The following is a 25,769-nucleotide window of genomic DNA, read 5'->3' on the forward strand; positions in this document are numbered from 1 at the left end:
GTGCACCTTGGAAGTAATCACAGCCTTGAGTCTGTGTGAATAGGTCTCTATCAGCTTTGCAAATCTGGCAATTTTTTCCCATTCTTCTTTACTGCTTAAGCTCAGTCAGATTGCATGGGGATCGTGAGTGAACAGCCCTTTCAAATCCAGCCACAAATTCTCAATTGGATTGAGGTCTGGACTCTGACTTGGCCACTCCAGCATATTAACTTTGCTGTTTTTAAGCCATTCCTGTGTAGCTTTGGCTTTATGCTTGGGGACATTGTCTTGCTGAAAAGCAAATCTCCCAAGTCTCAGTTCTCTTGCAGACTGCGTCAGGTTTTCCTCCAGGATTTCCCTGTATTTTGCTGCATTTATTTTACCCTCTACCTTCACAAGCCTTCCAGGGCCTGCTGCAGTGAAGCATCCCCACAGCATGATGCAGCCATCACCATGCTTCATGGTAGGAATGGTGTGTTTTTGATGATGGGCGGTGTTTTGCAAATGCCAAAAATAGCATTTAGTCTGATGGCCAAAAAGCTCAATTTTGGTTTCATCAGATCATAGAATTTTCTTCCAGCTAACTTCGGAGTCTCCCACGTGCCTTCAGGCAAACTCTAGCTGAAATTTCATGTGGGGTTTTTTTTCCCAACAGTGGCTTTCTCTTTGCCACTGTCCCATAAAGCTGGATTGATGAAGCACCAGGGCAGCAGTTGTTGTATGTGCTGTCTCTCCCATCTCAGCCACTGAGGCTTGTAACTTGTCCAGAGTTCTCATCGGTCTCTTGGTGGCCTCCCTCACTAGTTTCCTTCTTGCACGGTCACTCCGTTTTTGAGGATGGCCTCCTCTAGGCAGATTTACAGCTGTGCCATATTCTTTCCATTTCTTGATGATTGACTAAACTGTACTCAAAGGGATATTCAGTGACTTGGAAATCTTTTTGTATCCATCTCCTGACTTGTGCTTTTCATGGATATGCTTTTGTCTTCATGGTGTAGTTTTTGCCAGGATACTGACTCAGCAGTTGGACCTTCCAGATCCAGGTGTATTTTTACTGCAATCAATTGAAACACCTTGACTACACATGGTGATCTTCGTTTAATGAATTATGGGACTTCTGAAACCAGTTGGCTGCACCAGTGATGATCTAGTGTGTCATATTAAAGTGGGGGAATGAATACTTTTGCAATCAATTATTTTGTGGTTTATATTTTTAATTAGTTTAGATCACTTTGTAAAGATCTCTTCATTTTGACACGAATGGTCTTTTAGTTGATGAGTGTCAAAAAAGTGAAATTAAATCCATTGTGATTCAATGTCGTAGAACAATGAAACATGAAAACTTCCAATGGAGCATAGACGCTGTACCTATAGAAGTTTGTCAAAGTTTTAGGTGACCTGCCAAATCTATGCAAATGTCTAGAAAGAAGAAGTGCTGCTGTGCCTTCTTTGTAATGGCAGTTACATGCTGGATCCAGGACCAGACCCTCTGAAATAATAACGCCAAGGAATTTCAAGTTGCTGACCTTCTCCACCTCTGAGGACTGGTTCATGGACCTCTGGTTTCCACCTCCTGTAGTCAGTAATCAGCTGTTTGGTTTTGCTGACATTAAATGAGAGTTTATTTTTGTGACACGACTCAGCCAGATTTTCAATCTCCCTCGTATATACTGATTCGTCACCACTATTGATTCAGTCCACAACAGTAGTGTCATTAACAAACTTAAATAGGGCATTGGAGCTGTACTGCCTCACACTCATCAATGTAAAGCAAGTAGAGTGTGGGGTGGAGGTGAAACACACAACCTTTGGGGTGCATCTGTACTGATGGTGATTGTGGAGGGGGTGTTGTTGCCAATCCGAACTGACTGGGATCTGCAGGTGGGGAAATTGAAGATTCAGTTGCACAAGGAAGTAGTGAAGCTTGGATATTATTTATTAGGTTTGAGGGGATAATAGTGTTGAATGCAGAGCTATAGTCAATGAAGAGCATCCTGGTATTTTCATCTTCACTATCCAGATGTTCCAAGGTTGAGTGAAGAGCCAATGAGATAGAATCTGCTGTTGACTTGTGACAGTAGGCAAATTGGAGTGGATCCAAGTCATTCCTCAGGCAGGAGTTGATGTGCTTTATTGCCAACCTGTCAAAACACTTCATTGCAGTGCATGCAAATGCTAATGGACAGTAGTCAATAAGGCAAGTTAGCACACACTTTTTGCAATTGAAGTATAATTGAAGCAAGTAGGTACTTCAGACTGCCAAAGCGAGACGTTAAAGATATTAGTGAACGCTCAAGCCAGTTGATTAGCACAGGTTGTCAGTACAAAGCTAGGTAGCCCATCTGGGCCAGTTGCTTTTTGTGGGTTTACTTTCCTGAAGGATGCTCTCATGTCAGCCTCAGAGACTGGAATCACAGGTCATCAGGGGTTGTGGGAATTTGTGAAGGTGCCTCCATGTTTTGATGATCAAAGTGTGCATAAAAAGCATTGAGCCCATCTGGAAGCTAAACCTTTTGTCACCTATAGTGCTTGGTTTCACTTTTTAGGAGGCAGGCATTCAAGCCCTGCCTCAGCTATCGAGCATCCTTCTGTGATTCAAGTTTGGTCTGGAATTGTCATTTCGCACATGAGATGGCTTTCCAGAGGATGCACCTGGACCTTGTATTTTACCTGGTTGCCAGACCTGAATGCCACTGATCTGATCTGCAGCAAATTGCTATCTCTTGGCTTCTGGTTGGAGAAGACTTAGAAAGATTTTGTGCAGACACACTTGTCCATGACTACCTTTATAAAGTCAGTGACAACTGTGGCATGTTCATTCAGATCCTTTTAGTCTTTGAACATGGCCCAGTCCACCAACTCAAAGCAATCCCATAGCTGCTGCTCCTCTGCCTTCAGCAACCTCCTCTTCGTTGTTGTTACCTCTGAAGCCCTGATCTTTAGCCTGTGCCTGTATCTTCCGGAAATAGTAGGGGACAGAGGGTCCAGTGAGATGGAGGAACTGAGGGAAATACATGTTAGTAGGGAAATGGTGTTAGGTAAATTGAAGGGATTAAAGGCAGATAAATCCCCATGGCCAGATGGTCTGCATCCCAGAGTGCTTAAGGAAGTAGCCCAAGAAATAGTGGATGCATTAGTGATAATTTTTCAAAACTCTTTAGATTCTGGACTGGTTCCTGAGGATTAGAGAGTGGCTAATGTAACCCCGCTTTTTAAAAAAGCAGAGAGAAACCGGGGAATTATAGACCGGTTAGCCTAACATCGGTGGTGGGGAAAATGCTAGAATCAGTTATCAAAGATGTGATAACAGCACATTTGGAAAGCGGTGAAATCATTGGACAAAGTCAGCATGGATTTCTGAAAGGAAAATCATGTCTGACAAATCTCATAGAATTTTTTGAGGATGTAACTAGTAGAGTGGATAGGGGAGAACCAGTGGATGTGGTATATTTGGATTTTCGAAAGGCTTTTGACAAGGTCCCACACAGGAGATTAGTGTGCAAACTTAAAGCACACAGTATTGATGTGGATAGAGAATTGGTTGGCAAACAGGAAGCAGAGTGGGAATAAACGGGACCTTTTCAGAATGGCAGGCAGTGACTAGTGGGGTACCGCAAGGCTCAGTGCTGGGACCCCAGTTGTTTACAATATATATTAATGACTTAGATGAGGGAATTAAATGCAGCATCTCCAAGTTTGCAGATGACACGAAGCTGGGCAGCAGTTAGCTGTGAGGAGGATGCTAAGAGGATGCATGACGACTTGGATAGGTTAGGTGAGTGGGCAGATTCATGGCAGATGCAATTTAATGTGGATAAATGTGAGGTTATCCACTTTGGTGGCAAAAACAGGAAAACAGATTATTATCTGAATGGTGGCCGATTAGGAAAAGGGGAGGTGCAACGAGACCTGGGTGTCATTATACACCAGTCATTGAAAGTGGGCATGCAGGTACAGCAGGCGGTGAAAAAGGCAAATGGTATGCTGGCATTCATAGCAAGAGGATTAGAGTACAGGAGCAGGGAGGTACTACTGCAGTTGTACAAGGCCTTGGTGAGACCACACCTGGAGTATTGTGTGCAGTTTTGGTCCCCTAATCTGAGGAAAAGACATCTTTGCCATAGAGGGAGTACAAAGAAAGTTCACCAGATTGATTCCTGGGATGGCAGGACTTTCATATGATGAAAGACTGGATGAACTAAGCTTATACTCGTTGGAATTTAGAAGATTGATGGGGGATCTTATTGAAACGTATAAAATCCTAAAGGGATTGGACAGGCTAGATGCAGGAAGATTGTTCCTGATGTTGGGGAAGTCCAGAACGCGGGGTCACAGTTTGAGGATAAAGGGGAAGCCTTTTAGGACCGAGATGAGGAAAAACTTCTTCACACAGAGAGTGGTGAATCTGTGGAATTCTCTGCCACAGGAAACAGTTGAGGCCAGTTCATTGGCTATATTTAAGAGGGAGTTAGATATGGCCCTTGTGGCTAAAGGGATCAGGGGGTATGGAAGGAAGGCTGGTACAGGATTCTGAGTTGGATGATCAGCCATGATCATACTGAATGGTGGTGCAGGCTCAAAGGGCCAAATGGCCTACTCCTGCACCTATATTCTATGTTTCTAGGTAAGAGGAGGACAGGCAAATGATCAGATCTCCCAAAGTGCAAGTCTAGGTATCAAATGGTAGGCATTCCTAATCATGGTATAACAGTGGTCGAGTGCATTGGGGCCCTGTTATCTGTTGAGTATGATTGGGCAGAAATTTCTTCAAATAAGCCTGATTGAAGCCCCTGGCAATGATTTGAAAGGCTGTTTCTTGGTTGCTAATCGCTTTACTCAATACCTCAAGTACTTGCTTAGCATCTGCCTTTGGTGATATGTAAACTGCGGTCAGAACTCTCAGTAAGTAGAACGGTCTGCACTTAATCATTTGATGTTCCAGGTTAGGAGAATAAAAGACCACAACATCCAAATACTACAAAGAGTTTATCATGAAACACAGACCCCCACCTCTTGCCTTCTCTGAATCAGCAGTTGATCCATCTGGTGGATTAAGAATCCCTCGGCCAGTGTCTTCCATAGTGGAGACTGATAGAAAACACTTATTCAGTTCATCTTGTCATTTCTTTCTTCCCCGTTACTACCTCTCGAGTGTCATTTTCCAGGATTTGAAGCCCATTCTTACTTCTCTTCTACTTTTTATACATCTAAAAAACTTGGTATCATCTTTTATATTATTGACTAGCTTACCTTCATATTCATCTTTTCTCTCCTCATTGGTTTTTAGTTGCCTCCTTTAGTTTGTAAAAGCTTCCAAATCCTCTAGCTTCCCACTAATTTTTGCTATATTGTATGCTCTCTCTTTTTCTTTTATGCTGTCTTTCACTTCAGAGACCTGTGTATAATTCCCATCAGTCTTTTTACCCCTGCAGTTTCTTAACTCTACCCACAAAGATACTTCAGCTTCTGATCCACTTTTTTATAAGGATTTGATTTCATTGTTTATCAACATAGCTACCCCACCCTCTTTGCCTACCTGCCTCTCCTTTCAATATAATGTGTAACCTTGGATGTTAAGCTCCTAGCTGTGATCTTCCTTCAGCCATAATCCTGCAATGCCCACAATGTCACACCTGGCAGTTTCTAAACTGTTACAAGATCATCTGTCTTATTTTGTATAGTGCATGCAGTCAGATATAACGCCTTCAGTCCTATATTCACCACCTTTCTTTTCAATTTTGTCGCCATGTTGTCTGAAGTTAAATTCTTATCCCATTAGAAACTTTTTGTCTTATTCTCTATTCCGGACAAAAATGTGGCTTAAATTGCAATAAAGTGTCAGCCTGGACTAGAAAAGACAAGAACACCATGGCTATGAGCACGTTGGTGCTTTTATCCACAGACACCAGCACCCCTATCAGGGATCACATCCAAGTCTGAGTCTAGGTTGTCAATGTTGGCAAGCTAGTTGACAGTGAAAATTCCTGAACTAATTTCTCAGGCAGGTGCTGTGCAGTGGGAGCTTGCAGAGAGTAGTGACGAGAGGTGCTTTAGCTGTTTTCATTCTTTGTTGCCCTCCCAAACTCTGGCATTTAGGTGAGTGACAGCACTGTGGGTGACAAAGAGGGCCCATTACCTCTTCTAAAGGTGTATTTAACCAGAGGATCATTGTAAGGCGTTTTAGCACTGTAACTATTTTCCCCAGAGAACCCGCTGATTCTCACAGCTACCTGGGCAATTCCTCTTCCCACTCTATCACTTGTAAAACGCCATCCCCTTCTCTCAATTCCTCTGCTGCATCTGCTCTCAGGATGAGGCTTTTCATTCCAAAATTTCCTCCTTCTCACCTTCTCCTTACCTGCCCATCATCTCCCTCTGGTGCTCTTCCACCTTCTCCAGTCCTTTATCTCTTTCTCCAATCCTTTATCTCTTTCTCCAATCATCTTCCCAGCTCTTTACTTCACCTCCTCCCTGTCTCCCGGTTTCACCTATCACTGACCTCCCCTCCTCCAATTTATTGCTCTAACTGACTTCCCATCTTTTTCCCAGTCCTGACGAAGGGTCTCGGCCTGAAACGTTGACTGTTTACTCTTTTCCATAGATGCTACCTGGACTGCTGAGTCTGTCCAGCATTTTGTGTGTGTTCCCCCGAGTAGAGTTAGAAATGAGCCAGCAAAGGATGGCCAGCCATTGTGTATTTCTGTATAATGTCTGCTCTTTTCTTTGTTTACAATGCAGTCAGCACAGAGCAGCAAGTACAAAACAAGCATGTGCCGAGACCTGAGGCAGCGGGGAGGCTGTCCTCGAGGAGCAAGCTGCACTTTTGCCCATTCCCAGGATGAACTCGAAAAGTAAGTGCTATACAGGCTCACTGCGGACATTTGTGTTTCATGTCACCTGACTCTGCACAGTCCTGCTGGGAAAGTTGAATCTCCCCTTTTTTTTAGAGAAGTGACTTATTTTGCACAGATTATCAGTTGTTTGATTTAACAGCCACTGTCCTGCTTTGTACCACGTCCCACATCGTGCCATTGATTGTGCCCCTGTTTTATTCCTACATTTAGTCTCTTGCCAGTTTGTAGGTGCTTCCATATCCTAAGTGAACACATGAGCCCCCTGCTGTACTGTGGAACCATAACCTACAGTACCTCAACTGAATGTTCTGCAGAAATGGTATTGAGAAATGAGAGCCTTGTGTTTCCAGGATGGGAATGGGAATGTCCAATACAAGAAGGCACTGCTTTAAGGTGTGAAAGAGAGAGAGAAAATTTAAAGGCAATGTGTGAAACAAGACTTTTCTCCTCTAGCAAAGAGTGGAAGGTGCGTAAAACATGCTGCCATGGGTGGTGGTGGAAGCAGATATAACAGGGAATCGAGAGATGTAGACCCTGTGCAGACAGATAGGATTAGGTTAGATTTACATCATGGTCAGCACAGACATAGTGGGCTGAAGCGCCTGTGCTGTTCTGTGTTCTTGTAGTGCAGGGACACTGCTTCTAATTCAGGCATCATGACTCTGACTATTTCTGTAACCAACTAGCTATTAGACAGGGAAACAAGATTCAACAGGATTTGAGAATGAAGGGGATAAAAATATGACATTCAGTGAAAATTTTATCAGCCTATTGACATGGAATAGGCCCCACACAGCTATTTGTAGAGGTAGAATGTGGGACAGACCAATGCAAGTCGGATGTAAGCTGGCATAATGAGGGAAATTTCTTTCCTAATCTCTTGCAATGTTATGAAAGCATACAGAGCATCTGATTTGTTAGATTTGCATTTGCTGCTGAAGCACGGAATGATGTAAAGAGACATTCTCTGGATGTTGCACAGCTGCCTCACAGAAACCAAGATAGGACTGTCAGGTGGTTATGGAGAAACTTGGTCAACCCCCATTCCAAGCACTGGGCACGTTATCCATGCAGATAGTTGCATCCTAGATCCATCACAATGAGATTAGTGAAATATGCATGGAGGGGCCATGTCATGGAGTATATGACAGAGACTGATGTGTTGTGGATGATGTTCAGGCTTATGGAGAGAAGACAGGAGAATGGGATTGAGTGGGAAAATAATAGACATGATTGATTACCAGAGCAGACTCGATGGACTGAATGGCCTAATTCTGCTCTTATGTCTTATGATTTTATGAAAAGAGTTTTAAAGGCAGCTTGCAAAAGCTATGTTAAAATATAATTGAATGTAAAATTGATTCAAGTGTTTAAATTTGTGAAGATGTTGCAGATAGAGAAAGACTGGCTATTTACACTAGTGATACAGGAAACTGCTGATGCTGGAATATGGAGCAACACACAAAGTACTGCAGGAACTCAAGCTCAAGCAGCATCTCTGGAGGGAAATGGGCAATCAATGTTTTGGGTTCAGACATCTAGACAAGGACATTCTGAGGACCATAAGACAGGAGCAAAATTAAGCCATTCAGCCTATTGACTCTGCTCTAGCATTCAAGCATGATTAGGTTTTTTTAGACTCTGCAACAGAACATAGATAGGTTGAGTGAATTAGGTGAAAACTTGGCAAATGGGTTGCCCAAAGTCACACACTTCAGTAAGAGGAATCCAAATGAGTGGAGTACACCTGAGTGTTCTTTTGCATGAATCATAACAGCAGGAGCAGCAAGTAGGAAGGCAAGAGGGTTGGAGTTGAGAAATAGATAATTTCGCAATCACACCTCTGAGCATCACATTTGCAATGCAACACACACAACTCAGCACAGGTCACAATGGAAAGACACCTATCCCACTGGCCCAAACTGGGTCCACATTTATCTGAGCAACACCCAGTGAGGTTGTAGCACCAAGCCTTGTCTGCGTGAACAGTCATCATTCTTCTGGATGAGCCATGAACATGAGGTCCCATAACCCAGATTGAGACAAGGATATCATTCACCATTTCATCATAGCAGATCCAATTTTCCTTTCAGTCCCAATCTCCTACCTTCTCCCTATATCCCTCGAACCCTGACCAATCAAGAACGCTTAAATATACACAAAGACTTGGCCTCCACAACTGCCTGTGACAAAAAATTCCACAGGTTCACCACTCTCTGGCTAAAGAAGTTCCTCCTCATCTCCATTCTAAAAGGATGCCCCTTATTCTGAGGCTGTGTCCTCTGGTCTTAGACTCCTCACCATAGCAAACATCCTCTCTACTTCCATCCTATCAAGGCCTTTCACCATTCGATAGGTTCCAATGAGGTCACCCCGCACTCTTCTGAATTGTAGATACAGGCTCAGAGTCATCAAACACTCTTCATATGACAAGTTGTTCAATCCTGGAATCATTTTCGTGAACCTTCTTTGAACCCTCTCCAGTTTCAGCACATCCTTTCTAAGAAAAGGGGCCCAAACCTGCTCTCAGTACTACAAGTGAGGCCTCACCAGTGCTTTATAAAGTCTCAACATTACATCCTTGCTTTTATATTCTAATCCTCTTCAAATGAATGCTTACATTGCATTTGTTGTCTTCATCATAGACTCAAAGTGCAAATTAACTTCTAGGGAATCCTGCACAAGGACTCCCAAGTCCCTTTGTTCTTCAGGTTTTTTTTTTATAGTTTCCCTCCATTTAGAAAATAGTCAGCCCTTTCATTTCTTCTACCGAAGTGCATGACCATACACTTCCCAACACTGTATTCCATCTGCCATTTCTTTTCCTGTTCTCCTAATCTGTCTGCCCTCTGTAGCCCCTCTACTTCTTCAAAGCTACCTGCCCCTCCACCTATCTTTATGTCTGCAAATGTTGCAACAAAGCCACCAATTCCATCAGCAACATCATTGACATATAACATAAAAAGAGTCGGTCCCAACACAGGTCCCTGTGGAACACTACTAGTCACCAGCAGCCAGCCAGGAAAGCTTCTCGTTATTCCCATTCTTTGCCTCCTGCCAATCAGCCACTACTTTATCCATGCTAGAATCTTTCTTGTAGTACCATGGTCTCGTAGCTTGTTAAGCAGCCACATGTATGGCACCTTGTCAAAGGCCTTCTGAAAATCCAAGTACACAATATCAAGCAATTCTCCTTTGTCTATCCTGCTTGTTATTTCTTCAAAGAATTCCAACAGATTTGTCAGGCATGATATTTCCTTGAGGAAATTGTGCTGACTATGGCCTATTTTACCATGTGCCTCCAAGTACCCTGAGACCTTATCCTTAATAATCGACTCCAATGTCTTCCCAACCACTGAGGTCAGACTTACTGACCTATAGTTTCCTTTCTGCTGTCTGTCTCCCTTGAAGAGGGAAGTGATATTTGTAATTTTCCTATCTTCTGGAGCCATTCCAGAATCTAGTGTTTCTTGAAAGGTCATTACTAATGCCTCCACAATTTCTTCAGACACCTTTTTCATATCTCTAGGATGTTCACCATCTGGTCCAGGTGACTTATCTACCTTCGGACCTTTCAATTTCCTAAGAACCTTCTGTGTAGTCCCAGAATAGAGCAATGGGAAACTCTTGCATTGAAACTTCATATCCTGTTTAGATCCCAAATCCAACAAGGATGTTTCACAGATCACTGTTAGAACTTGGACCCCGTGCTATAGCTCCCCTGGGACTGTTAGTGGGGTAGAATGAAGGACATTTTACCCAGTGTCTCATCCATGCTACAGCTCAAACAATAGGTGGAACAATGTCAAAGAGATACCGCTGGTGGTTGTATGGTGATAGGTAATTCACAGATTTTATAACCCTAGCTAACAGCCTGAATGACTCTTGAGGTGATATAAATCTCCAATATTACCTAAGACTGGAGTCACAAAAGTCCCATAAGAGTGTAACATCCCTCTCCTTGAAGGACATTAGCAAATTATGGGGTGTTTGCCAATATGTAATCATCTGCCATGCCACTCCTAATAATTCTCAAATTTTTGAATTTGATTTAGTATTTCAATATATTTGTACTGAAACTATGTGCTAGGGATGTAGTCCAGTGTCCCAAATAATCCACACCCCTTCCTAATATTGTAAACAAAATGTTCTGATACCAGGATTTGACATTGAAGCAAGAAACAAAAGTATAATCCCTACACATTGGCCCTGTTAGCAGGGGGTTCCTTCATGATCATGTGTTCCTTAGATCCTAGACCTTACAGTGTCCAATGCTGAAATCCACTAAGAATTTATTTCTTATATATTTCAACCCCATGCTCGTGTTTTGGGAGGTTACAGTACAATTTCCTGTCTCCAGCCATCCTACTACCACACATTCCCAACACTGATCAATGATGCTGTGGCAGCTGTTGTACCCATAGGCTCCAGCAACTACTGCTCTTGGCATGTGGTTCTGATGGGTGACATACCATCCTGCTGATATCCTCCATGTTATGGATGAGAATGTCCCCATGACTACTCACAGGAGTACATAGAACAGTACAGGACTGAATCGGGCCCTTCAGCTCACAATATCTGTGCCAAACACAATGTCAAATTAAACTAACTCTGTTCTGCCTGTATCCCTCCATTCTCGTATGTCTATGTAAACAGCCTCTTAAACACCAGTGTTGTATCTGCTTCTACCACCACCACCCCAGGAACATATTCCAGGCACTCATCCCTCACTATTGTGTGCACATCTTCCATAAACATTCTCTTACCTTAAATGCATATCCTCTAATATTTGAAGTTTCTAACCTGGGTAAAAGACTCTTGATTATCTACCCTATGTATGCTTATCATAATTTTCAAAACATCTACCAAGTTTTGCCTCATCCTCCATTGCTCCAGAAAAAAAAACACTTGAGTTTTCAACCTCTCTATAACTTACACCCTCTAACGTCGTAATCCCATTCTCAATCCTAGTAGAAGTGTTTCTCATAGTTTTTTACCAAGACAAATAAAACTGTATCTCGGGCAGCTCACCCCAGATCCAATGGCATAGATCTTTGCTCAAAAACTTGCATTTCCTTTCAGGAAGCCTGGCTTTTATCTATAATAACAGTGCAAGAGCTTGGTGCTTCGCCTTGGGAGATAGATTTTCCAGTTCCCATGTTGGGCAAGTGTTCCCCTGGCACATCCAGCAAGCCCATTGCTGTCAGATGCATAACTGCTGAACAGAAGTGCAAGAACAAAGTCATTTCTAAGGCAGGAACCAGAGAGGGTCACAGGTCAGGGCAGGATCCTGTACCTGGGGAGGGTCACAGGTCAGGGCAGGATCCTGTACCTGGGGAGGTCACAGGTCAGGGCAGGATCCTGTACCTGGGGAGGGTCACAGGTCAGGGCAGAATATTGTACCTGGGGAGGGTCACAGGTCAGGGCAGGATCCTGTACCTGGGCAGGGTCACAGGTCAGGGCAGGATCCTGTACCTGGGGTGGGTCACAAGGTCAGGGCAGGATCCTGTACCTGGGGAGGGTCACAGCTCAGGGCAGGATCCTGTACCTGGGGAGGGTCACAGGTCAGGGCAGAATATTGTACCTGGGGAGGGTCACAGATCAGGGCAGGATCCTGTACCTGGGGAGGGTCACAGGTCAGGGCAGGATCCTGTTCCCAAAGGGAGGGTCACAGGTCAGGGCAGGATCCTGTTCCCAAAGGGAGGGTCACAGGTCAGGGCAGGATCCTGTTCCCAAAGGGAGGGTCACAGGTCAGGGCAAGAGCCTGTTCCCAAAGGAAGGCACAGGACAGGGGTTGAGTATGTACCCGGGGTGTGGCACAGTTCAGGTCAGGAGCCTAAATGCGGGAGGGGCACAGTACAGGGCAGGAGACTAGCCTGGCATGGGCACAGGTCATGACAGGATCCTGAACCCTAGTGGGATGCAGGGCAGGAGCCAGGAAGGGGCACAGGTCAGGGCTGGAGCCTGTACTCGGGGAAGGGGCACAGGTCAGAGCCAGGAGCCTGTACTCGGGGAAGGGGCACAGGTCAGAGCCAGGAGCCTGTACTCGGGGAGGGGTGCAGGTCAGAGCAGGAGCCTGTACTCGGGGAGGGCGCAGATCAGGGCAGGAGCCTGTACTCGGGGAAGGGCACAGGTCAGGGCAGCGGCCTGTACTCGGGGAGGGGCGCGGGTCAGGGCAGGTGCCTGTACTCGGGGAACTGTACAGGTCAGGGCGGGAGCCTGTACTCGAGGAAGGGTACAGGTCAGAGCGGGAGCCTGTACTCGGAGGGGCGCAGGTCAGAGCCAGGAGCCTGTACTCGGGGAGGGCGCAGGTCAGGGCAGGGACCTGTACTCGGGGAGGGGCGCAGGTCAGAGCAGGAGCCTGTACTCGGGGAGGGGCGCAGGTCAGGGCAGGTGCCTGTACTCGGGGAGGGGTGCAGGTCAGGGCAAGAGCCTGTACTCGGGGAGGGGCGCAGGTCAGGGCAAGTGCCTGTACTCGGGGAGGGCGCAAGTCAGGGCAGGGACCTGTACTCGGGGAGGGGTGCAGGTCAGGGCAGGTGCCTGTACTCGGGGAGGGGCGCAGATCAGGGCAGATGCCAGGAAGGGCCACAGGGCTGGGCCTATGAACTTGAAATCAAAGTAAAATTTATTATTGAAGTACATATGTTACCATATACTCCCTTGAGATTCATTTTCTTGCAGGCATTCACAGGAAATAAAGGAATATAGTAGAATTTATGAAAAATTCTGTATAAGCAAAGATTGACAAACAACCAATGTGCAAAAGAAGACAAATTGTGCACATAAAGCATACTCAGAACATGAGTTGTAAAAAAATGCTTGAGAGCGAGTCTGAAGGTTGTGTTTTGTTGAGTTGTCGTGAGTGAAGTTATCCACACTAGTTCAGGAGCCTGATGATTGTTGGGTCGTCACTTCTGCTGAACCTGGTGGTGTGGACCCTAAGGCTTCTGTACCTCTTGCCCGAGTGTAGGAGAAGAGGAGAGCATGGCCTGGATGGTGGGAATCCTTCATGATGGATGCTGCTTTCTTCTGACAGGGTTCCAAGTAAATGTGCTCAGTGGTGGGGTGGGCTTTGCTCGGTGATGAGCTTGGACAGCTTGCCAGTTCAGTGGAATTTCAGACTACTACCTTAGTGCTGACAGTTCTCAGAGTGCTCCTAATGAAGTCACTGCTCGTAGTTTCCAACAGGAACATGCTATCATTTCATTAAGAGCAATCTAATTGCTGCAGCCTGTTGCCACATCACCTGTGGACCACACTCCTTGGTGACTGATTCCAACACAAAGAAAATTTGACAATTTGAGCTGGCCATATTCCAGCCACTTTCATCACACCCCATCTTGGGACTGAATACCCTGCCTCTGCACTCCTGTCTTTGTCCACCACACACAATGAGCTTTTCAACATAAAGCCTTGTCAGTGTAGTCAGCAACTTCAGACTCTCCCTTGTCTGGCTAGGTGGCTCTTAACTTCAAGTGAATCAACTGTTTACGTTGTAAAAAATCTAAAATGTAGCAAAGCAAAAGATGTGGCTTAACACTAGAGTAACAATCATTTCCTCATATTGCACAGCCAAGATTATTTCAGGTGTAATGTGAAGTTTTCAGGGGCACTAAATTTCCAGTCCCCAGCGATAAGAACCATCAGCACTCCTCAGACCAGCTGTGACTCTGGCTGACCTGTTTGATCTCTTGATGATGTCTCTCCCTTCCAGATTTCGCATGAGGAACAAGCGGTTAGCAGCCGGGCGGCCTCTCAGCCAATCCCTCACCCAACTCAGCAAGGTGGGAGGGGTGATGTCAGTCACGTCCAACAGCTTGTCTGACGAGGGCTCCTTGGAAGCCGGCACGAAGCCCGTGTCCATTCAAAACGGCATGGTAGTCACGAGCAACAGCATTGCACAGCTGATATCCCGTGGGACGGACTGCACCTATGACATTGCAGTGAAGCCAGGCAAGATGGGCGACATGAGTATGAGTGCGCCGGGATCGGTGTCAGGATCTCCACCAGACTCGTAAGAAAACTCTTTATCCTCACAGTAAGGTGCATTTAACATCAGCCCAATAAAAGCCCAAGAGCTGTCAGCTTCCCTAGTCACCTGGTGGGTGGGAATCTCCTCGACTGCTCTGAGAGTCAATTCACCAATAGCCTGCTGCACAAGACCACTTTGTCTGGAGGCCCCTTTCCCCAGTGGATCACCCATTCACCCATTGCCTGCTCTCTCTGCAGGAGTTCCCTCAGCTTTCAGCAGCTTACTGGAACATTCACTCGCAGTGCTGGGGTGTTTGAAGCATTGAGCATGGAGAAGCTTGTATTTTTATGATCTGTTTCATGTCTTCCGTCAGTCCAGATGTAAACAGCCTTCAGAGTGCAGATGAAGTATTGCCATTCCTACAATGGCAATGTGGGAAAGCCCAACAAGCCAATTTGTGTTCTGCAAACATACCAAATGTTTTCAGTGTTGTTTGAGGTTTAAGCTCATCTTGCTCATCTTGTGTTTTGTGATCGTTATGGTATTACCTAGAATCTATGACAAGCAGAGACGTATCCCATGCAACTGGTCTGTGCTGAGTGTTCCATCTGTCTCACCACATTCTACTTACCTGCTCCCAACCATTCTCATGCCCCTGTTTGTGTTCAACCTCCATTTAAATGCTTGAATCCTATCTGCCTAGCATTTCCCAATGCTGTGACAAGAATACTCTCAGATAACCCATCTGAATCACGTGAATAATGAACATGGATGAATCCTGCACACTTAATTCAAAAACAAAGGATGGATATATAAAACAAATAGAATATAGAAATATTCAGCAGGTCCAACAGCATATGTATCTAGAGAAATAAATGAGAACTAACTTTTTCAGTTCTATACATTTCTTCAGAACCTGAATCCTTTAACTAAAGAAACAAATCAGGGAAAAGTCTGTTGGGTTCATTAGCCTGATGACTGAGACAAACATAAACGGTATCTAAGTGAGGAAAACCACCTGAACCATTCCTTCCCGCCTCCAGTGACTAGACTGTGGACCATCTACAAAGTGCACTGTAGTTGCAGACCACTTCAACAACACCTTTCTCTGCCACTAAGCAGAACATGAGCAGCATGTGTGTGGGGATGGCATGATTTTTAGAAGCTGGTTCACAACCACGCCCCATTGGCGGTAAGTGCTGGCCTTGTCAGAAGTGCCCACATTCCAAACAATGAAAAATAAAGCAGCCTCCCCCTCCACCCTACTTCCCCGTTCCGTTAGATCTTTGCTGCGCTATTCTCTATCCAAACACCTGCCTTGCTTCCACTTCATGTGCCTAACAAAAATCCACTGTCATTTTTAAGTAACTCAGCTTCTACAGCTCTTTGCAGAAATAGGGTTCCAGATTATCAGTGCACCTTCTGCCAAAAAAAAGGAAATACTTCCAGGTACCATGTGTCAGTGAAGGTGCTGCCTTTGTTGGAATATTAAAACATGATAGCTCTTGATTTGCAACCAGAGGAAGTAGTTTCCCTCTTTATCCACCCTGTTAGCCTAAGGAGACAGGTCTAAAAATGGCAAATGAAATTGGTTAGTATTGATGAGGTGGGCTGAAGGGCCTGTTCTAGTGATGTGCAGTTTTAAGATTCTGGGTTGGTGGTGACCAAAGGCGAAATCCCACCATAGTAAATTATTGGGTAAATGTCATTGATCAGCAAGTATTATTTCTGAGAGTAGTGCTGCTATGTATAAAAGTCAATGCACAGGGAAAGCTTTCCCCACAGCTTTTCACGCCATTGGGTCCCTAAGTATTAATTAGAAGAGTGTGGGTGTCCTGATCAATATTTATTTATCAACCAGCAGTATCTGGTGGTTTTCTCCTTGCTTTGGGCTGTGTTTCCTACATTACAACAACCCTACATCAGAAGCATCAACAACCTCTGCTCTCAGATGCTGCTTGAGCTGCTGAGTTCTTCCTGCGGATTGTTGCTCCCCACAAGACATGCTGAATGTCAACGTTCCCCATCTGCCAGATCCTGATGCCAAAGTTGCATGTGGAAACAGGATTCAAACAGTATACAGTCATGCGTGTATTTGGCTTCAGCTTCTTTGCTTAAGGAACTGGATGGGCTACTCCTGTTCTTGTCCTTCTTCTTCTCTGGGTATGTGAAGCTCCCCGCATTGCTTCAAGCTAATCCTTTCCTTCCCTGTATCTCAGCAGGATTGAATTGCCACAGAAGAGCTCCCTTGGTGCGGTGCAAATCAGTGCCCTCTCCGTGCCACCGCGAATAAGTGCCGAGATGCCACCCATGCCAGTCTCCAAGCAGATCCAGATGGTACCACGGGGATCACAAATGTACACCCCGAGCCAGCAGCCCGACATGTACTACCAGGACCCAAGGAGCTCAGCTGCTTCCTATGAGCCACCGCAGTATCCGCCAAGTAAGCCGTCTATTTGTGAACAGTTGGGCTGCGTCATACCACAGGGCACAGAAGTGGTAGCAGATAGAGCTGAGAACAACCATTAGAGGGCAGCAGGAGAAAGCAAGATGACTATTTGTTAGGAGAGTGCAGCAAGCAAATGGAGTACTGCTATGCCTCCAGTTGACTGCAGGCATAGCAACAATTTAGAGTGCCTAATTGCTATGGGATTTGCCTGCTGCACTCTCCCTCAGAAACACAACACTCTAAATTACTGCTATACCTCTAGTCAAACTACTTCAACCATCCTAATGTATTGATGAACTACTGAACCAGAGTTTATGTAGGGAAGGGAAGGCAGAGTGATTAAAAATGATCAAAGGTGCTGCCACCAAAATCAGTGGATTCAGGGGACATGGTCAACCTCAAAGTAAAAGTAAGAAATCAAAGTGGAGTGTATTGTCACAAGTACATGAATGCACGGGTGCAGTGGAAAACTTAAAGTAGGATTATAGGCACAGAGCATTTGAGCCACAGCATTCACAAGAAGGGAATAAATTAAACATAAATTATCCCAAAAAAAGAACACAATTAGAACATTTAAAAAGTCCATTGTAGGGTAAAGTGATGATAGTGTTTCTATACTGAGCTAGAGATTAAGGTACTACATGTTGGTTCAAGAACCAACTGACTGAAGGGAAGTACCTGTTCTTGAATCTGGTGGTGTGGGACTTAGAGCTTCTGTACCTCCTTCCTGATGATAGCTATGAGAAGATTGCTTTACCTGGATGGTGGGCATCTTTGATGATAGAGGTTGCTTTCTAGAATCAGCATCGGTGATATATTGGCCTCAGTCTACCTCTCTTTGCAGCTTCTTGCATTTCTGTCAATCTGGCAGTGACAAGTGACTGGACTGATGTTGTGGGAACTGACAGTGGAGGGGTATTAGTGGAAGGCCTTGTTTGCCCTGTTACTTTCTTGACCCCTTCTTACTTTCTGCTTTTATAGTGTGTGGCCACCAGGTGGGGCATCAATTTATCATTCTGAGCAGAATCAAGAAAGGAAGTAGTCAGGGATGCACAGAGGAAGAGGGAGGCCCTCCCCTTGAATGGCTAGTTTATTCTGACTAAGTTGTTTCCAATCATGGCTAGGCCAATTAGCCCCTCATACCTGTTCTGCCATTCAGTAAGATCAGACTGATCCTCAACCTCTACACACTTTTCCACACTAATACCATATCCCCAGCACACTGTGTCTCTAAATCCATTGATCCTTTGAATATACAAGTGTGTGCCGCTTAACGTCCATTCGGACAACATCCAATCGCATATACGTCCGCAGTCCCGTTGGAGAACATGACGTAGCTGACGTAACCAATCTCATGTATTGCGCGTCTCATGAGTTATCTCGCTGTTTAATTTTCTTTCGAAAATTTTACCGTGAGGTGCATCATGGCTTCCAAATGCAGCAAAACCACTCCTAGTGATAGCAGCAGCAAGAAGCAAAGGAAGAGTATTGATTTGGAAGTGAAACAAAAGGTTATTAAACAATATGAAGGTGGAAAACTATTGAATGCTAGTGCTCGGGATTTAGGCATGTCACACTCAACAATCACAACAATCCTGAAAAACAAAGAAAAAATTCTCGAAGCTGTTAAAGGATCGGCTTCACTGAAAACTACAAGGCTCACGAAAATGCAAGGGGGACCTATATCGGATATGGAGAAATTGCTAATGACATGGATTGAGGACCAAACACAAAAGAGAATCCCTCTCAGCACGTTGACCATCACTGCTAAGGCACGGAGCTTGTTCGAAATGCTTAAAGAAAAAGCAGGCCCAGACTACGGTATCGAGTTTAGTGCTAGCTCTGGGTGATTCAAGCGCTTCAAGCAATGTTCTTCACTGCATAATGTGAAAGTTAGTGGTGAGTCTGCGAGTGCTGATGCGAAGGCAGCAGAAGAATTTGTTGAAACCCTAGATAAGCTAATTGTAGAGGGAGGTTATTTGCCCCGGCAAATTTTTAGTGTGGACGAAACCTCCTTATTCTGGAAGCGAATGCCTGAAAGGACCTTCATCCATAAGGAGGCCAAGTCAATGCCAGGCTTTAAGGACAGAGTGACAGTGTTGTTAGGAGGCAATGTTGCTGGCTACAAGTTAAAGCCATTTGTTATTTGGCATTGTGAAAACCCCAGGGCTTTCAAGAACATCAATAAGTACACACTACCTGTGTATTATAGGAGCAATAAAAAGTCCTGGATGACACAAACGCTGTTTCAGGATTTCCTTCTAAACTGCTATAGCAGTGAAATAGAGAAAAACTGCTTAGAAGAAGGCATACCTTTCAAGATTTTGCTAATTGTCGATAATGCTCCAGGACACCCCCCCCCACCCCCCGTTTCATTGGTGAACTCCACCCCAACATCAAAGTGGTGTTCCTCCCACCAAACACCTCTTTAATACAGTCAATGGAGGAAGGGGTTATTTCTGCATTTAAGGCCTACTACCTAAGGAGGACTTTTGCTCCGGCTATTGCTGCAGCAGATGACACTGAAGCAGTTTTGGAAAGAATACAACATGTACCACTGCATAAAGGACCTTGCTTGGGCCTGGGATGATGTAACCAAAGAATGCATGAAAGGCATATGGAAGAAAATATTGAAGCGGTATGTGCATGACTTGAAGGGATTTGAAAAGGATGAGATTGCAAAGATTAATAACGCTGTTGTCGACATGGCAAACAACAACCTGGACTTGGACATAGATGATGAGGACGTTGAAGAACTCCTAGAGGTGGTTCCTGAGGAACGAACAAATGAAGAGTTGCTGGAGCTAGAGCAAGAGCAAATAGCTGAAGAAGAACAGGTGCAGAAGAGGTTAACTGTTGGGGGTTAGCCAGATTCTTTGCAGGCCTTAACAGCTTGCTGAAGAGATGGACCCAAATACTGAACGCTTTTCACTGATAGAGAGGAATGCTCATGCAGTGTTTGCTGCATATAGCGAAATTTATGAAGAAAGGAAAAGGCAGACTAGGCAAACAACACTGGACATATTCCTGAAGAAGCCAACACCTCCTGAAGAAGAGCCTTAGCCAGGTCCTTCAGGCATTACAGGAGATGATATTATCATTGTTGGTGATAGTTCATCAATGTAGGTTATTCGACCTGCAACTCTTCGAACAGTGACGTGGATGATCCTGATCCTCTTTGATAAATTGTGTGTGATATAGGCTAAGTAAGTGTTTGCATAAAAGTTTAAGAAGTGAAAAAAAATTTAAAAGTTTAAAATGAAATAAATTATAGTGTACAGTATGCAGTTTTAGTGTAAGTTCTTGGCTATTTAGTCAATACAGGTACACTACAGTACTCCTTATAGGTTTGCTAATTATATAATATGGTGTTCACACAACGTCCAAATCACATAACGTCCGATTTCACAGAACGTATCGTGGATGTTAAGCGATGCATATCTGTAGTGACAGACCACCACTCCCTGAGATGGTGATTTGCTACCCACAGGATAAAGCAATTTCTTGTCACCTCTGCTTTGAATGGTTGACCTCTTATTTTAGATCAACCCTTCTTCTGGACATTCCAGTCAGGGAGTATATCATCCCTACATTTATCCTGTCAAATCCAGAAAGTATTTTGTACAGCAAAATCACCACTTAGTCTTCTAACTAGTCTCTGTCTGTTTAATCTCTTCCAGACAACAATTCCCCTCCCTTTCTGCACTCCCTCCATCACAACTTAAGGTAGAGAGATCAGTTGTGCACAGTATTTCAAGTGTAGTCCCACCAGAGAATTGTGTACTTGAGGCATCTTGCTATAAAGGCCATCCATTGCCTTACTATTATTTGCTCCACCTGCATGTTAACATCCTCCTCACATGACTCAAGGCTCGCCTCTCAGTCAGTGGGTCTGGGTTATAATTCTCCAGCACTATTGCACACCAGTGTAGAAAAGTGGACATTTAGAAATACTGTCCTTGGAGATGAAAACAAGTCCTTGAGTCTTCTTTTGGGGTAGATGTAGGTTTTTCCTCAGTACGTATTGTTCTGTAAGTAAACTATCCACAGCCCACGATATGCTTCCAGTTTATAACACATATCCACTTACAGTAAAACTCTAGTAATCCACATGCTCAGATCTCTGGAGTGGGATTAGCAAATCTTCTCGATATTTGGATGTTGTTCACGTTAGATGTTAACATATAACCATATAACAATTACAGCACGGAAACAGGCCACCTCGGCCCTTCTAGTCCATGCCGAACTCTTACTCTCACCTAGTCTATTAATCTATTACAGTACCTTAGTGAATTGGTAAGTTTAAAGGGAGCACAGGACCCTGGTAGGTCGAAAGATAAGTGAGAACTAAAATGCAGAAGGAAACACAAAAGCAAAGGTCCAGGTTATTAGGAGGCAGTTTAGGAACTGGATCCCAGTGAGTGGGAGGGAGGGAGTGTGAAATTGGGTCCAGAGAGTCAACAAACGTTATCCAGTGAGTCAGATGCCAAACCATTGAGATTTCCAAATGGTTGGATACTGGATTATGGATGTTACCCTACAGTTAAACCACCTGAATCTTTCTATTAGAGTACAGCCAAATTGGAGGCTATTGAAACATACAAGACCTTAAGGGGAATTGTCGGTGTGATTGAGGCAAAGATGTCTTTTGAATTTTTTTTAAGGGAGAGGTGGATAGATTCTTGATAAGCAAGAGTCTGAAAGGCTATGGTGGGTAGTCAAGAATGTGAAGTTGATGCCACATCCAGAATAACCACAGTAATGAGTAACAGAACCAGTTCAAGAGTCTAAATCCTTCTAACTCACATGTTTGTATCTTGATTGTTTTTGGCAGTACCCTTGTGTGATGCAACTGTTTCTAAATGTGATATTTTGTTCTTGTTTCCCCAGACCTCTACTACTCTCATCACTCCTCTGGATCTGTGGCACCCTACCTACCGCATTATAGACGGGCTGGCAATGTACCAGAACCCCCTCTGCCTCCTTCCAGTGTTCAGTACCAGGACCATTACCCATCCTACATTCAGGAGAGGATGGGAAGCTCTCAGTACTCCAGCCCTCAGCAGTACCCACTGGCACAACCAGTTTCAGGAATGTACCCTCCCCATTATGATGGGCGGCGGATCTACCACCCTCTACAATCTTACCCAAGGGAGGACATTCGAAACAGCCCAATACCAGTCGATGTACCATCTGCAGTGACTAACTGCATTGCAGAGCCAAGGGAATGCTACGCTCCTGAAAGCTATTATACCATGAGCTCTCACCCCACCCAGATCAGGCCTGCATACAGGGTAGGTCCCACTGGTATCACTTAGACTGCTACCACCTTGTGTTCTGTGCAATCTTCTTGGAATTTCTGCTGGTATCTGTCCATTCTGTGTTATCAGAAATCATTGGTGAACCTTGTGCATTTTGTTCCTTGTCAGAATTCTCTCTGAAGTCAATAAATGTCCAGTGCACACTCACAGGCTCATTCTAGAGTTGACATACACACTGACGAAATAACCCCAGTTTCTTTCTTCTGAATTCCACCCAGACACAAGGAGGCACTAATTATTTCATACAGGTGTCACAGAAAAGGATGTATTAGCACTGGATTATCCTGTGTGATAGTAAACCCTGCTGAGGCATTTACAGCTTGCTCTTTGGAATAAATTGGAACAGATACAGGTCTATGTGTCCTCGAATACAAGACCAAACCAATAATCATCTCTGACAAGGTATCCTTCTGTTCCAGACCAACCCAAATCACCTTCTGTCAAAGTATTTTGCCTCCAATTATGCACCGATTCAGTAAACACTTTCCAGTCGGGTATCCCATTCTGCTATTCAAGCCCAGCCCAGGAATTTTCTACATTGTGAGCTTTGCTGACCTCATCATGGAATATGCCAGGACACACAATAAAATGGTAAACACTCAGATTAAGTATAACTGAAGGGGATCCTGTGATGCTGTGGAGGGGTGAAAAATAAAATCTTTGTTGTCCTGACCTGAGGTGAAGAGATAAAAAAAGGGAAGTCCTGACCTGAAGTGAAGAGATACAAAAGGAAGACCTGAACCAGATACATTGAATTGTCACTGATGAAGATGAACTATGAGGACAGAGTGTGCTGCTCCTTCAGCAATCATTAATCTTAGAAACATAGAAAACCTACAGCACAATACAGGTCCTTTGGCCCACAATGCTGTGTCTAGCATGTACTTAGAAATTACCAAGGGTTACCCATAGCCCTCTATTTTTCTAAGCTCCATGTATGTATCCAGGAGCCTCTTAAAAAGCCTCTTGATGGCAGCCATCTGGAAAAGCAAGAGTGAAGGCAGTTTTTCAGGCATCCCTCAGTGGAAACTCGCCCACTACTGTTCATGAGGGGGATACAAGGAAACAGCCCTGTAGCAGTACTCTGTAAATGCACAGGACTAAATCACCCGGAAAGGCAGCAGCATCATGTCTGACGGAACCTAATGGAATCCTTCCAGCCAATAATCAAAAACATCTTGAGTGCAGTGGATTTTAGGAATTTGGAAATGTAAAAGCTTTTGATTTGCTAAGGTGCCACATTGTAGATATGATGAGGCGCATGATGAGCATGGGTAGGTGATCAGACAACTTCTGGACTGGAGCGATGTCTCTGGAGGTGAATGTTGAATTTTGGTTTCTGTCTCAGTGATTGATTGGAGGATGTGGAATGCCTAATCAGGAGACCAAAATGCCTCGTAGTCTTGGTGCGAGAAGATGGATAAATATTTGAAAAAGGAAAAATGGAGCAGGTTGAGGAAGAGTTTAGCTCGAATAGCTAAAGGAAATAGATGGACCAAGAGGCAGCAAAGTACAATGAGCTAAGTGCTGAATGAGTATGTGTGGTCCCTGGGTATTATTCACCATTTGGATTTTGCAATTTTCTTGCACTTTCTCCCATGTCATACAAGCTGTCTAACGTCTTCAAAATCTCAACCAAGCCATCAGTCTCCTGTGTCAGACAGGCAACTGTGGAACTGGAGCCTTGTCCTGTCTGTGCGTGTACTTTCTGGCATTATTCTATGGGTAGTGTGGAACTGCAGCTGTGGGGTGCTAAGTGCTACTGTAAGCCAAACTAAAGTTGGCTAACACAGCACAGAACTCCTGTGCTGTGTGAACCCATCTTCATTTTAGAGACCAATACTAACACAGGAGAAAACAGTGCCTTTGCCTGATAGTGATTGACTGTTGTTTCTGACAGTGGAATTTACACTGCAGAATCTGGCTTTTCAGCCCATCTAAGCTCTGTCTATGTTTATGTGCATAAGCTTCCTCGCCTAATTCATGTAAACCTACCTGCACGTCCTCTGTTTCTTTCCACCTTCTGTCATTCTGCTTGTACATGAAATGGCTGATGTGCGTGGAGTTCATCTGCCAATAAGATCACATTCTAAATGCCCACGGGGAAAAGCATGCAAACATTGCTGATTATACTCTTTTGTTACAGGATCCTCACAGCAGGGTGCCCCAGCACCAGCCTCAGCCCCCACCAAGCCTGGATTACCTACACCGGCGGAGGAAAGAGCTTATGGCTCAGCTCGAGGAGCGGAAAACCATCTCTCCACCTCCCTTCCCTCCAACAGCAGTGATACCATCTTCCTTTGTAGATGTTTCCTCAGAGGTACTTGGAATTCTCAGTTTTCTGTTGCCAAGGAAGTACGATCTACCACAGAGTCTGGAAGTGAACAGTGGTCTCTGGACAGGCTGAGAGTGAATGGTTGACTCAGGGCCAGGCTGGGGACAAACGGTTGTCTCAGGACCAGGCTGGGGATGAATGGTTGACTCTGTACCAAGCTGGGGTTGAACAGTGCCCTCTGGGCCAGTTTGGGGATGAATGGTTGACTCTGGGCCAGGCTGAGAGTGAATGGTTGACTCAGGGCCAGGCTGGGGATGAACGATTGACTCAGGGCCAGGCTGGGGATGAACGATTGACTCAGGGCCAGGCTGGGGATGAACGATTGACTCAGGGCCAGGCTGGGGATGAACGATTGACTCTGGGCCAGACTGGGGTTCAACAATGTCCTCTGGGCCAGGTTGGGGATGAACGGTTGACTTTTAGCCAGGTTGGGGATGAATGGTTGACTCTGGGCCAGACTGGAGTTCAACAATGTCCTCTGGGCCAGGTTGGGGATGAACGGTTGACTTTGAGCCAGGTTGGGGATGAATGGTTGACTCTGGGCCAGGTTGGGGATGAATGGTTGACACAGAGCCAGGTTGGGGATGAATGGTTGACTCTGGACCAGGCTGGGAATGAATAATTGACTCTGGGCCTGGTTGGGAATGAATAGTTGACTCTGGGCCAGGTTGGGGATGAATGGTTGACTCTGGGCCAGGTTTTGGGGATGAATGGTTGACTCTGGGCCAGGTTGGGGATGAACACTACCCTCTGGGCCAGGTTGGGGATGAACGGTTGACTCTGGGCCAGGTTGGGGATGAATGGTTGACTCTGGGCCAGGTTAGGGATGAACGGTTGACTCTGAGCCAGGTTGGGGATG

The 25,769-nt window shown here is 44.9% G+C and overlaps 1 protein-coding gene across 6 annotated transcripts in view; it reads left to right on the forward strand.

The window, feature by feature from the left end:
• Window positions 1-25,769, forward strand: part of LOC134354623 (roquin-1-like) — a 174,185-nt gene that overhangs the window by 83,900 nt on the left and 64,516 nt on the right. For 5 of the 6 annotated variants that reach the window (XM_063063641.1, XM_063063640.1, XM_063063639.1 and 2 more), the window contains 5 exons: window positions 6,718-6,830; window positions 14,548-14,847; window positions 17,025-17,248; window positions 22,145-22,548; window positions 24,722-24,895. In XM_063063641.1, the coding sequence (XP_062919711.1) occupies window positions 6,718-6,830; window positions 14,548-14,847; window positions 17,025-17,248; window positions 22,145-22,548; window positions 24,722-24,895 (1,215 nt within the window). The remainder of the gene's footprint in view (window positions 1-6,717; window positions 6,831-14,547; window positions 14,848-17,024; window positions 17,249-22,144; window positions 22,549-24,721; window positions 24,896-25,769) is intronic. The other variant, XM_063063644.1, reaches the window with a different exon arrangement.

This window comes from Mobula hypostoma, chromosome 12, assembly GCF_963921235.1.
Source record: "Mobula hypostoma chromosome 12, sMobHyp1.1, whole genome shotgun sequence".
NCBI lineage: Eukaryota > Metazoa > Chordata > Chondrichthyes > Myliobatiformes > Myliobatidae > Mobula > Mobula hypostoma.